Raw genomic sequence first — 14,282 nt, 5'->3', positions numbered from 1 at the left:
TTCTGGGAAAGCAGGGCTAGGTACTGAGAGCAATTCCTGCTCCAATTCTGGCACGTCCTCTGATTCCATTGCTTCATCCTTTGATCTTGGTATGTAAGACCGTGGGTTCATGGCAGCCACTTACGAAGGCTGATGAAAGGACAGCGTTTCCAAGCCAAGTGTGAATCGCCATCCAAAGCATCTATTTCTCTATTTGTAGTATAGGATATGAAACAAATACTCTTCAAATATATGATCTGTTTCTTCTTTGCAGTTTAATTTTTAAATGCACGGGGAAAACCAGGCCCTGGAGCCTTGCTTTGAATATTGCTTCTGCTACTGAAATCCCTTTCCCTCTCATCGAAACCCCCCAACCCCACCTGGGTGAAAACCTGAAGATTTCAACTCAAGAGAAGGTTCTTACTCTTTGGGCAAGCTCAGTGCCAGTAGTGCTCTTTCCCTTCTGTCTAGGGCCAAATAAAAGCCTTCCTCTTGCAGTTGCTGGATCAAATGAGTTGCTTGCCAGTTGAGGAAAACTCTGCTGTCATGATGGAACCTTGGTTGAGGGCCAAACAAACATATTGATTATTCCCACAATATGATGTGGGAATTACAAGAACAGATATCCTTAAATCTTTTCTCACTCTTTCAAAACAGCTACAGGGTGCTGCTAATTTGATTTGGTATGAGCAGAGTATTGGGGGGGGGAATCAATTCCCCAGTCTAAATTGTCCCCGTGGAAGTTGCTGTGTGCATCGTTGAAGCAAGGTGGTGAATACATGTGCCATACAAGTCATTGTTTCCCCCCCCCCCCCACTAGGGCAGGGAGGATGATTCTAGATGTGGGAAATGGTGTTCAGTGATAGGATTAATGTCCCCCTACTGGTGCCAGTATTAAGATTGCCGGAAGAAATATCAACAACCTCAGATATGCAGATGACACAACCTTGATGGCAGAAAGTGAGGAGGAATTAAAGAACATTTTAATGAGGGTGAAAGAGGAGAGCGCAAAAAATGGTCTGAAGCTCAACATAAAAAAAACCAAGATCATGGCCACTGGTCCCATCACCTCATGGCAAATAGAAGGGGAAGAAATGGAGGAAGTGAGAGATTTCACTTTCTTGGGCTCCTTGATCACTGCAGATGGTGACAGCAGTCACGAAATTAAAAGACGCCTGCTTCTTGGGAGAAAAGCAATGACAAACCTAGACAGCATCTTAAAAAGCAGAGACATCACCTTGCCTACAAAGGTCCGTATAGTTAAAGCTATGGTTTTCCCAGTAGTGATGTATGGAAGTGAGAGTTGGACCATAAAGAAGGCTGATCGCCAAAGAATTGATGCTTTTGAATTATGGTGCTGGAGGAGACTCTTGAGAGTCCCATGGACTGCAAGAAGATCAAACCTATCCATTCTTAAGGAAATCAGCCCTGAGTGCTCACTGGAAGGACAGATCGTGAAGCTGAGGCTCCAATACTTTGGCCACCTCATGAGAAGAGAAGAATCCTTGGAAAAGACCCTGATGTTGGGAAAGATTGAGGGCACTAGGAGAAGGGGATGACAGAGGACGAGATGGTTGGACAGTGCTCTCGAAGCTACGAACATGAGTTTGACCAAACTGCGGGAGGCAGTGCAAGACAGGAGTGCCTGGCGTGCTCTGGTCCATGGGGTCACGAAGAGTTGGACACGACTAAACGACTAAACAACAACAACTGGTGCCAGACCTCCTGTGCCACAGAAACCTAGGAAGCAGCCTTATAACAAGTCAAGCCATTGGCCAGTCTTGCTCAGTATTGCCTGTGCCAAATTGCCCCAGTCCTGCCAGCAGATCCCAGGGATCTAATCTCAGACCTTGAGAATACGAAGCATGTGCTCTACATTTGAGCCGCAGCTGTTATGAATAGTTTAACCATAACCCATTTTACTGTCAACTCCTCGTCTGCATATCCTGACCCTCAGACCTAGCTGTTCACAACATTTTAATTGGCCAAATCTTCACTCATTTCCCTTGCCATTGTGATTAAACACACGCACAAAGGTTACAGAGACTCATAGCTGTTCCTTTACCATTGTTAGATGTGATTGTTTAGTTCCTTGAACATACTTCCTGTTGCCTTATAGCTGCAAAGGACACACAATTGCAGGACAAAAACACCCTTAAGGTTGATTATACTTGTCCCAACAAGCTTTCTTCTTTGCCATGTCTTTTAAATTAATAGTAAATTTCATTCACATTGTTGATGCAAATTTAGTCCTTTGAAAATGAGGGTCAGTTCACCCAGTTGCTGGGTGGAAATCCTGTGTGTGTTGTGGAGCAGCTGGCTTGAAATCCTGCGGGCAGTTTTCCCACAGGGATCCGGTCGGCCACTGTGAGAATGGGATGCTGGACTAGATGGGCCATTGGCCTGATCCAACAGGCTCTACTTATGCTCTTAATTCTGTGTATGTTGTGAATCAGCAAGCCTATGGTATGTGATGAGAAGTTTGTGCATGTATGCCCAAATCCCAGTGGCAACTTAACAACACTTACTGTTGCTTGTGCAAGACTCAAGGCTTGGGTGCTTCCCTTCTCTTCTCATCTGGTGCATGAGGAGGAAGAAAGCTTTCACTTCCACTTTCAATTAACCAGGGTTACTTGTTACAGCCAAGCCTGGACACTCTGGTTTAGGAAAACAATCCAAGATCATAAACCATGGTTTAAAGATAGTCAAGGTCAAACTCAGTTTGGGTTTGGATATGATGAGTAGCCATGGTTAGTTCAAAATAGAACCAAAGCTTTCAGTAATCTCACAGCCATGTGAGAGGAGCAGAGGAAAGTGGGGAGCCCACAAGCCCAAGACTCGTACACTTAATAGTAAATAATAATTTACTGTTGTGTCTGAACAGCAGCAGTGGTTCTTATTCTGTACATGTCTGCATTAGACTTTTGGGGCAATTCAGTTTTAGGTAGGCTCTTAAAAGTTGGTTTCATAGCCAACCGAACTGACCCAATTATCCTTTAATTGCTACAGCCTGAGTCAAAGCTTACGAGCAAGTATTTCAGAATGTACCTATTGAGTTCAAATAGGGTTGCCACAACACTGAAAAACCAAGGAAAATGGAAATGGAAGGAAAGGTCATGTAGTCCCGAAACGCCACTTTCACTCTCGATTAAAATCCGTACTTAGAGTGAAGTGCAGAAGTGAGGTTTTTAAAAGTTGTTATTTTAGTCCCGCCCCCGCCCCCCTTCTAGGCTGGAACAGAGCCCTGGAATGGGCATTTAAAAACAGAGAGAATGAGCACACAATTGGGCAATCAGCTTTGGGAGTGCCTAATGTGCTGCCACCATTGGAGCGTCTGAAAAGCAGAATTGTGCAAGGACCGCTTCACTGAAGACTTCCAAAGAATAGTGTCCGCTACATGTCTTCCTTAATGAAGCATGGAGGACACTTTGAAAAATAAATCACCAAGCCATATGCAAGGCTCTTGTAAGCAAGAACCATGATGCTTGAATGTCATTTTTAATAAAAAAAAGTTTTGTGCCTGTGTACTTTGTGGGGGGAGGTTAAGTCTCACATTTATGTTGCCAAAGTTTGTGACTGGTGTACAATGTGTATTTGTTAAGTTAATAACACTCCCATGTAACATTTTCTCCAGACGTTTTTCTCTGGCTTCAAATGTAAAACAAGACAGTTTACACGCATGTTCAGCATTCAAACTGACTTGGCCATGTTGTGGACACATACACAAAAAGTTACTTTGTATCAAACCATTACTTTTAGTAAAATTGTTATAGATGCAAACCTTTGCAAACCATCTGGCCAGGCAGCCCATTTTTTGTCCAAATCCTGGCTCCTAAGCCAGATAGACCTCTGTTCAAAAACCCCTAAATGTCTAACACTCTGGTTAATTCTGCAACTACGAAGCTGGGCTGCAGGGGACAGATTAGGACATTTTTAGACCTTGAGACGAATATTGCTGGACAGTCTCTTGTGTTTGTATGACCAAGCTTCGGGAAATTCCCTGATTTGAACGCTTAGGAAGAGGTTTTTTAATGTATTATCTGTAAGCCAAGAGTGTGCATCAAGAATCCTCGAAAACCTAGCTGATCCTGAATAGAACTGAGGCAAATTCCGGCATTCTTCAATAGACAGGTGGCATCTAGTTCTGTTTCTCTGTGTTATCTGCATCAGATAAAGCTGTGCAGATGCTTGATCAGTATCTGGGGCTGGTAATGGGCTGGATGAGGCTCAATAAACCAAACTGACAGGTTGGAGGCGCTGCGACTTTGTGGTTCCTGGGACCAGAAAATATGAAGGTGACATGTTTTGGATGTGATTGCACTCCCCCTAAAAGACTGCCACTAATGCAAAGTGCAGCAACCAGAGTTTTGAGAGGCCTTTCTGCATGAAACGAAATCACAACAGTCTCTAAAGAACTGCCCTGGCTACCTATTTAACACTGAACCTTTTGGGGTATACCATCTTTGAATGAGCTCAGAGGGCTTTCTTGGCATTAGCACCCCAGTTTAGGAACATCGTTTCCCTTGAATTTTGGTTGGTGTCTATACTTTCCATCTTCTGGTAGAAGCTGAAGACACCATAGTTCTGCCAGACATTTCACACATGATTTTATTACACTGGGACAGGCAGATGTTGTGAGATCCCCCCCCCATTTCAATTGAATTGTTGTTGTTTTTGCTTTTATTGTATTATAATTTGTTTCTACAGACTCTGAAATCTCCCTTGATGAAGGAAGGAATAGAAATCTAGGGCGATATTACCTCTAGTACAATGGGACTTCTCTCTCTCCTCCATCTGTGTCCACCTGCATCCTCTGCAATTCTGTTTCACAGGATTAGGGCAACCCCAAAACACATTTAGGGGCTGCTCAGTGGAAGGAGAGAACAGGAAAGTTCCATTACACTAGCAGTCATTATTGCACAAACAGGACTTAGTGCTATGTTGAATACAACCCCAGGAAGTGTACAGTGTTAATTTTTGTCTTTCTTTCTTCTCTTTTAAATAGGACTTTTATTATCCAACGAAGCCAATGAAGATGTGCATAGCAGAATGATGGAAGCACCTGAATACCTTGATTTGGATGAAATAGATTTTAGTGATGATATATCTGTAAGTTATCAGGCTTTTCTTTTTTTCTTCCTTGCTGAATGAAAGGCAGTCTTTCTGTTGTTTTGGTTTTCAGCTTAAAAGTTCCATCAGTTTCACCAAATGAGTGAAAAGCCTGAAAAAGAGAAAAGTAAGGTGTGGCAAGATCTTTTTTATATCTTAGGGCACTATTTTGTCCTTAATGCTAGTTTGCATCTATATGAAACCAATGAGACAGCTACAACCATTCCTGGACCAAGATAGCTTGATCATTGTGGTCCTGGCAATGGCTACCTCAAGACTGGATTGCTCCAGTGTGTTCTATGGGGGACTTAGAGCCCTTGGGCTTAGTCTGGAAGTCACAGTTAGTGTGGAATGAAGTTTTTTGACTTGGGGTATCCTCTTGATAGGGACCCAGGTGGCGCTGTGATTAAACCACTGAGCCTAGGGCTTGCTGATCAGAAGGTCAGCGGTTCGAATCCCTGTGACAGGGTGAGCTCCTGTTGCTTGGTCCCAGCTCCTGCCAACCTAGCAGTTCAAAAGCACATCAAAATGCAAGTAGATAAATAGGAACCGCTACAGCGGGAAGGTAAACGGCGTTTCCATGTGCTGCTCTGGTTTGCCAGAAGCGGCTTTGTCATGCTGGCCACATAACCTGGAAGCTATACGCCGGCTCCCTCGGCCAATAATGCGAGATGAGCACGCAACCCCAGAGTCGGACACGACTGGACCTAATGGTCAGGGGTCTCTTTACCCTTTACCTTTTTATCCTCTTAATACCATGGTATCTGCTGAAGGAGCTGCACTGTCTGCCGATATGAGGTTCCAGAAGCATGCAGTGTTGTGTACTGTAAGTCTTCATGACAGATTGTGGACAGCTTATATCACCAAAGCAATGCCACAGCCACACAACATGCCAATATTCTGTTTTTAGGGTTAAGTTCCATTAATGCAACAGGAGATTCAGTTGTGGTACTGATGGGTTGATAGACTAGTACCTGCCATGAAACACACATGCGCACACACTGAAGACTTAAAGACCTACCTCAAATATTATTTAAGGCCTGTGTGTGCTCTTCTGAAATACCTGGGTAAATCCAGTTGCAATATATCCACTTGGGCCCAGGCTAGTCTTGAAAAGTCATCAGCAGTACACACATTCAAATGTGCAAGAATCCAAAGACACTCCAAAAGCAGTGCTGCCACCCGTTCCAAGAATAACTTTGCATTAAGCACAGGGTATAGATGACATATGATGCCCTGGTTGTGAATCTGCTTAAAGTATGCAACATTTCTCTGATGAAAATAGGGACATCCTATTCCATAATAATAATAAGAATAAACTTTACTATTTATACCCTACCCATCTGACTGGGTTGCCACTCTGGGTGGCTTCCAACATATATAAAACATTTAAAAACATTTTTAAAAACTTCCCTATAGAGGGTTGCCTTCAGATGGCTCGGGGGTCAGATACTGCAGCGTTTCTCAACCGCTCTTCCGCGGCACACTAGTGTGCCGCGAGACGCTGGCTGGTGTGCCGCGACGTGCGGCGACGAGAAGGGCGATTTGCATTGTCACGTGCCTGGCGGCCGCCAATACACAACACTGACCCGCCAGAAAGGAAGCCGGCCGGGTCACGACGCGGGGCGAGCGCAGCTCTCAACAGCCACCACCACGGGAGGATGGTTTTAGACAAACTTAAAGAAGCTGGCTGGATGAGCTCAACCTGAAACTTGCTGAGCAAAGGATTGTGCTGGCAGAGAAATCAGCGGCTTGTGAAGCCTTATTACAGGAGATTGCAACCAACACAGCAATTGGCAAGTGTTTCTTACAGTCATAATTATATAGTCAATATAGGGCGGCACAGAGTTAAATTTTTTAACTTTTTTAATGGTGGTGTGCCTCGTGATTTTTTTCATGGAACAAGTGTGCCTTGGCCCAAAAAAGGTTGAGAAACACTGAGATACTGTAACTCCATACCCTCCAACATTTCTCTGATGAAAACAGGGACATCCTAAGAAAAAACGGGACATTCTGGGATCAAATCAGAAACTGGGACAGCTTCTGTAAATCGGGAATGTCCCTGGAAAATGGGACACGGGTGGCGCTGTGGGTTAAACCACTGAGCCTAGGGCTTGCCGATCAGAAGGTCGGCGGTTCAAATCCCCATGACGGGGTGAGCTCCTGTTGTTCAGTCCCAGCTTCTGCCCACCCAGCAGTTCGAAAGCACGTCAACGTGCAAATAGATAAATAGGTACCGCTCCAAGCGGGAAGGTAAACGGTGTTTCCGTGTGCTGCTCTGGTTCTCCAGAAGCGGCTTTGTCATGCTGGCCACATGACCTGGAAGCTGTACACCGGCTCCCTCGGCCAATAACGCGAGATGAGCACCAGAACCCCAGAGTCGGTCATGTGTACCCTGGAAAATAGGGACACTTGGAGGCTCTGGGATGGATCAGTTTCATACCTTATAGTGTGATCCTAGCAATGTCTACTCACAACAGGGCTGACTCCCAGGCAAATCAGGTTAGGATTGCAGCCTAAGCTTTGTAGTGTTTATATTGCTATTACTATAATTTCCAAATATGGAAAGCCTAGGGGATAAAATTGAACTGCACTCTGAATAAACAACACTTCCATATATTTCTGCTGTTGTTACATTTTCCTATTTTATACTCCCTATTTCACACTACTTCCTAGAATCTACAAAGGCTAACAGTTCTGAAAGTGTATTATAACGATCTCTAAGGGACGTTAAGGATCTATTTAAGCCAGCAATATGCCTGGAGGATCTGAATACAGTAATCAATTGTGATGCCATTATTAAAATGCTATCATTCTATGGTGCATACTTTGCAATTCTTACCGAAACTAATGATGCAGCTTATTCCAATGTCCCTAATGAGATCTTGACTATAGGTTATTCTGTTTTATGAATACCAATAAAAGCTCCAAACCAAATATGTGTTAAATGCCTAATTAGCGAGGGAATTAGACATATGATTGCTGAATTTATGTTTTATTCTGGCCTTTATAGGGATATTGTTCATTTTTTAAAGTTTCAGCTGCTTTATTCAGAAGTCATTTTCTCCTAAAATGTATTTTAAACCTTGACTATCTTTATGTAGATTATTAATGAAGTCAGGCTAAGATTGCAAATTCATTAGACAGTGATCTAATCTCAAAAGAATAATTTATTTGAGGTAACTGTGCTTTTTATCACTGTGGGGTATAGGGACATGTCCCAGAGCATATTTCTAGACTCAGTTTTATAGCAGCATAAAACAAAGAAGGTGTAACCTCTTCTTGACTTTCCCATTGTGCCTCAATAATTACCTTTAGTGTCAGTTTCAGAAATGGGTTAATAATGAATGCTGTGAAATGCAGCAGGCCATTCTGATGTTTTTATATATATAAAAGCTTAATACATGAGAAAAGTATTATTCTTAATTTTCAGCTTCCACTCTCACAGGCAAGATTAGCTTGTAATGAAAATATAGGTCTCAATAATAAACTTCAGGCTGCTTTCAGTTAGATTAAAGAACAGTTTCTGTTACTTTCGATAAAACATTGCACTCTCCCTAATGTGTCATCATTGAGTTCTGTAAATAAAATCTATGCCATTTGCATTCCGGTCCCACTGAGTGGACTTCATTCTGGGGTATAGATATGTTCTGTCACGTTTATTCATGTTTTATTCGAAAGTTGCAAATTCACAGATTTGCAGGGAAATAACAGCAGAGCTGAAACCGGAAGCAACATTCAATCATGACTCCTTCCAAAAACATTCCAACTACTTCCAAAAAAACATTCTTGTCTGGTTTTTGCTAATTTATCATGTGCTATCTTACTGCCGCTAACCTATCTTCTTAAGGTTGCATACTCTTGAATTGTAAGGATACAAGCTTGATTTCTGTGGGTTCTGGGCACTATTTTAAGTTCAATAATTTTAAAGTACTTACCTTTGGTTAGAGTCTGCTAAATGTTTGTTTCAACATCTAGTGCACTATTGGAAATAGTAATAAATAGTAGCTGAACAACCAAAATAATAACCTAAAATGTCAGTGGGTGGTATTCAGCGAAGTTTACCTCAGAGTAAACCAACTGAAATTAATGAGCATGACTAAGTTAGGTCCATTCATCTGAATAGGTCTACCCTGAGTAAAACTTTATTCAATGTCTGCTGTGCCTAAACATTGTCTATACTGTACTAGATCTGCTGTTTCTTTCCTTTGATGATGAGATACCAAGCTTCACCCAAGTGTTCAGTTAAATAAAATTGTAGTGCAGACATAGTCAATGTGGTACCTTCTAGGTGTTGTTATAAGAAGGTAGGAGGAGCCTGCTAGTTTAGGCCAGTACCCCACCTAGTCAAGTATCCTGTCTCACAGAGGCAAATGCCTGCAGGGAAACCAAAAGCGGGACCTGAACACAATAGCACTTTCCTTTCCTGCCATTTCCAAAAGCATACCATCACTCACTGCAAAGGCAGAACGTATCCATCAGAATTAGTCACCATTGGATTATCACTCCCATCACCCCTGACAATTGGCTTAGCTTGGTTGGAGCTGATGGGAGCTGTTGTCTATCAACATCTGGGAAGGTACCACGTTGGCTATAGTGTGTCTCAATAATAAGATGAAACAGGTACAGAAAAAGTAATATTTAAAACTCAATGGCAAGACTGATCAGGAGCCAAGGAAAGAAGTGTTCTCTGTTAGTAGCCTGGGAAAGAAGTAAGTAATGTTCTCTCTTGGCACCTTCATAGTTTTTCTCAGCTGAAAATCCTGTTCATTGTATTGATAGAAAAGGCAGAAATTTCAAGCCTTCATATTTTGTTTTGGGACAGGAGCTGAGGAGGAGGAAATCTGCTACTGCAATCAAACACACACCATTAAAAGCACAATCAAATTTATAGCATGTTTAATAGATTTTTCGTAGGGAACTGAATGTATTTTAATGCTGTTAAAAATGGAATGGTTTGTCATTCCAAGAGAGAGGGGAAATAATATATAGAGAAAAACACCGGACTAACAAAACACATTTCAATGGGGTATAAAAAGCCTGCTTGTAATTGATTTGCCATTTGTGTGACAGTTCAACCTGCACCACCACCTGGCTTCAAGAAGTTAGCGTTTTCCTTGGAGACCTGATGCTTCTCCTTCTCCTGGTACCTTTTCACTGCTGAAATACAAAAATACATTGCTCAATATGTGTATGAACATGTGATGACATTTTTTTGTGCTCACTTCGGCAGCACATATACTAAAATTGGAACGATACAGAGAAGATTAGCATGAACATGTGACGACATTTTTATTTCTTTAGTTTTAAGGTTTGTGAAATTTCTGGTACTGTTGTAAAAATTGGTGTTTTGAACTCATCCTCTGTTGCTAGCTTCTGTTGTGTAACATTTTAATGGTTAGCGTTTTACAGTAAGCCGCCCATTTAACTTTTGGAAGTTGGGTGATCCATAGAATAAGGATTTTTCTCAGGTGTTCTATAGCCTGGGTGTCGGGCCAAAGACTATTTCCCAACCTTCTTAGGAAAGAGAACTAGGATTTTATCATCAAAAAGTGAACTTGCCCCACTGTTTTTTTTTTTTTTAGTATCTGGCCATTGCCTCCCCTGGAATGGCACGGCCCATGATTCACCACAGCTTAGGGGCTGAAGACCCTAAGAAAGGTTGCCTAGGCTTGCAGTTCTAAACACCAGGAATGGGCAACCTGTGCCCCTTCAGTTGCTGCTAAACTACAACTCGCATCATTCCTGATCAGTGGCTATGCCGCTGCTTCACTACGGATATAAAACATCTAGTAAATGGACTGTGCTCTCAGATTCTTAGAGCTAAAAGTCCCATAGACTTAGCAGTAGGTGCAGTCAGAGTCAGGTCAACAGAACCCAAGAACAAAAAAAGGAAAGGCAGCTAAAGAAATATGGGTGTGCTAGGTAAAATCTGTGGAGTGACAGGCTAATTCAGCTTCATTTGAATCAGCCAAGTAAGTTATTTCTGTAACTGGTCACCTGAGACTGACTGAATCATTTCATTTTGACATATAATTGGCAAATTATCAGTTCCAACAGCAAAGCCACTCATAGAACAGTTCGGCTATTATGTGGGAAGCTACTGGAGTTTTCCAAGTAATTCAGTTTTCTCTGCCATGTCTAAATATATCCTAAATTTAAGAACATTATATCACCATATAATCTCAAAAATGTTATAATGTTTTTTCTTTCCTACCTATGTCTTTTGGCTTGGCAGACTTCTGTTACTAATGTGCAGAAAGGTATTTATTGTCAAAGGTATAATGAGTACCTTTGGCACCGAGAACAGTGTTGGCATGAATTAACATTTTTGTGATGTGTAGCATTCAGTTTTGAAAGGGACCGTGGGGATCAATATTAAATTACCTACAGAATTTTGTTTGTGGGAAAATTCTTTTTACAGTGCTGGATCTATAAGGGTGAATGAAGGCATTCCACAAGTTTATGAAGAAATTATTGCTGCTTACTCAGACATTTGACATTGCTTTAAGAGTGAATCCAATGAATAGCTTGCTGATTAACATCAGGTGTGCCGCTTGCAGCAAATGTATGTTTGCTGTGATAATACTTACTCTTTAAGAAACTGGTTTCTCCCCTGTATACATTTACTGCATAAGGAATAATTTCTGTAGGATCCTAATTTGAGTCTAACCATATGTTAGGCAAACTACACACACACACACACACACACAGTGCTTTTTTTCTTGGGGTATGCAGGAGTATGCATACCCCTAAACATTTTTTTTTAGAAAAAAAGCACTACACACACACAGACACACACAGACACAGACACATATACACACACATATCTGAAGAAGTGTATCTGAAGAAGTGTGCATGCACACGAAAGCTCATACCAATGACAAACTTAGTTGGTCTCTTAGGTGCTACTGGAAGGAATTTTTTTATTTTGTTTCGACTATGTCAGACCAACATGGCTCTACCTACCTGTAACTAACACACACCATAGCTGCCAAGTTCTCCCTTTTTTTAAGGGAAATTCCCTTTTGCTGAATAGGCTTCCTCGCGAGAAATGGGAAAACTTGGCAGCTATGACACACACACACACACACACATATGTTAGGAGTCATCCTACACACGAGTAGGACCTTGGCAAAGACACATGCCCGACTGGCATGTTCTCTCCCTCCTGGTCGATCGTTCGGGAGCTTCAAATGCTTTCTTCGGCCCGAACATCACAGCGACTGATACCAAGAAACATCAGCACACTCGGATCCGCAGAGTCTTCACAATTCGTGAAACTGTAACAGACCTCAGCAACTCAGCATTTGGCTAATCTATTTTATTTGCATATAAACACAGAGCACTGCAACACGGCTCCCTCTCTCTCTAGCATCAGACAGCAAAGAAAAAGAACAAAAGACAATAGTCCCACTTCACAGAACACAGTAACACAAACATCCTATCTCCGTCACTTCCCACTCTGTGGAATGAAAAACATACACCGTCATGTGATAAACAACAATCCCTTGACTGCAGACACGGGAAATGAATCTTCAACAACATACATATACTGTGCCTATACATATATGTATATGTATATACATAAATATTTTACAATATCAAAAGCCTTAATAAATAGGACAGGTGACCTGGATTTTCAAAATTGTAACCTACTAACATCCTTGGTCTTGCAACATCCTATACACAATCAGTCAGAATGTTTTGCAGAAGGATTTACTTTGTTGTGCCATGAAGTGCTGAATACTGGAAGCTTAGTTTGTAATTTATATAGGTATACTGTTTCATTCTAATTCAACATAAGCCTAAAACAAGTTTTGTCACTTGGATGCAACACTTAATTTTCCCCATGTTTGCATCAGACTTGGCATATAGAATATGAGTCCCTGTTGTCTCCTCTTAAAACTTCTGTTACAAATAGATCGACACTGGAGTAGCTACTATAAATAGGCCATGTTTCAGACCATGCTAAACCATAGTTTAGCATGAAGAGAACAACCCTAGGTTAACCTCAAGTTTCTCTCTAGCTCCTGTGTGGCCATTTCATCTGAACCAACAAATTGTAGTTAATATTAACTATTGTTTGCTTTAACCTGAAACCATGGGAGCATGTAAGCTTGGAAGTTCTCCTGGGCTCATTCACACCATGGAAGTGTTGTCAATCATTATTCTTTTTTTCTTTTTTATAATTCTTAAAATTAATTAATTAATAATAATACCTTTATTGTCATTGTACAACCTGTGTACAATGAAATTAAACGAGCCTCCCCTCCCCCACTACCCAAACACTCAATCTCATTCCACTCTGTGTGCTTATTCAACAACACACCACCTCGCGAGTCAATTGCACTATGTTTTTTTCTACAAAAGTAACAAAAGTAAAAACAAACCAACACAACAACAACAACAACAACAGAGAGAGAGAGAGAGAGAGAGAGAGAGAGAGAGAGAGAGAGAGAGAAATATACACAAAAATGATATCAAATCCATAATATTGGACTCTCTGAATCCCATGACTTCCCTCCCCCCCTCCCCTGGTTCCTTAAATTTTCCTTTCAACTACTTATCATTTCTACTCCAAATTATTTTTTACCTCCAATTTCCTATACTATCTCTAAAATTACAAGTGTTCTTAAAACCCTGCCAATGTATTAACCTGTTTACAATTCTTTTGCAAATATATAATAAACATTTCCCATTCTTTTTTTAAAAAAATTATTGTCATCTTGATTTCTGAGCTTCCCAGTTTGTTTCGCCCTTTCAGCATAGTCCATTAACTTGGTTTGCCAACCTTCTTTGGTCGGGACTGCTTCCTCTTTCCACCTTTGGGCTAACAGTCTCCGGGCGGCCATCGTAGCATACACAAGCAATTTCTTCTGGTCTTTTGGAATCTCTGCTCCTACAATACCTAATAAAAAAGGCTTCTGGTTTTTTAACAAAGGTTAAAAAAAGGTCCATCGCTATTCTGTGGCTTTTCCCCATGACATTTCTTTATGGCAGATGAACCCACATATGTAAAAACAAAATGGGGATATAGGATATGAGTGTGTTTCTTTTTTCGTTTGATATGTGTTAGTTTATTGAAGAATGAATTATGTATGTACTCGTGTCTTTCCTCTCCTTTTTGTTTTCTTCTTTTCTTTTTGTTTAAGATTTAAATAGATTAATGAAATGTATATGTTTATATTCTT

General features: G+C 41.2%; 1 protein-coding gene and 1 pseudogene across 2 annotated transcripts in view; both read left to right on the top strand.

Annotated features, from left to right (window-relative positions):
• Positions 1-14,282, top strand: part of SNCAIP (synuclein alpha interacting protein) — a 129,545-nt gene that overhangs the window by 66,689 nt on the left and 48,574 nt on the right. For both annotated transcript variants that reach the window (XM_035099666.3, XM_060280139.2), the window contains exon 2: positions 4,985-5,088. In XM_035099666.3, coding sequence (XP_034955557.3) covers positions 5,029-5,088 — 60 coding nt within the window. In that variant the 5' untranslated portion in view covers positions 4,985-5,028. The remainder of the gene's footprint in view (positions 1-4,984; positions 5,089-14,282) is intronic.
• LOC118077041 (U6 spliceosomal RNA) lies at positions 10,306-10,405 on the top strand (annotated as a pseudogene).

The sequence above is a fragment of the Zootoca vivipara genome, chromosome 10 (assembly GCF_965207765.1).
Source record: "Zootoca vivipara chromosome 10, rZooViv2.hap1.1, whole genome shotgun sequence".
NCBI classification, from domain to species: Eukaryota; Metazoa; Chordata; class Lepidosauria; order Squamata; family Lacertidae; genus Zootoca; species Zootoca vivipara.
The sequence above is the reverse complement of the archived record's forward strand: the minus strand, read 5'-3'. Positions and strand labels throughout refer to the sequence as shown.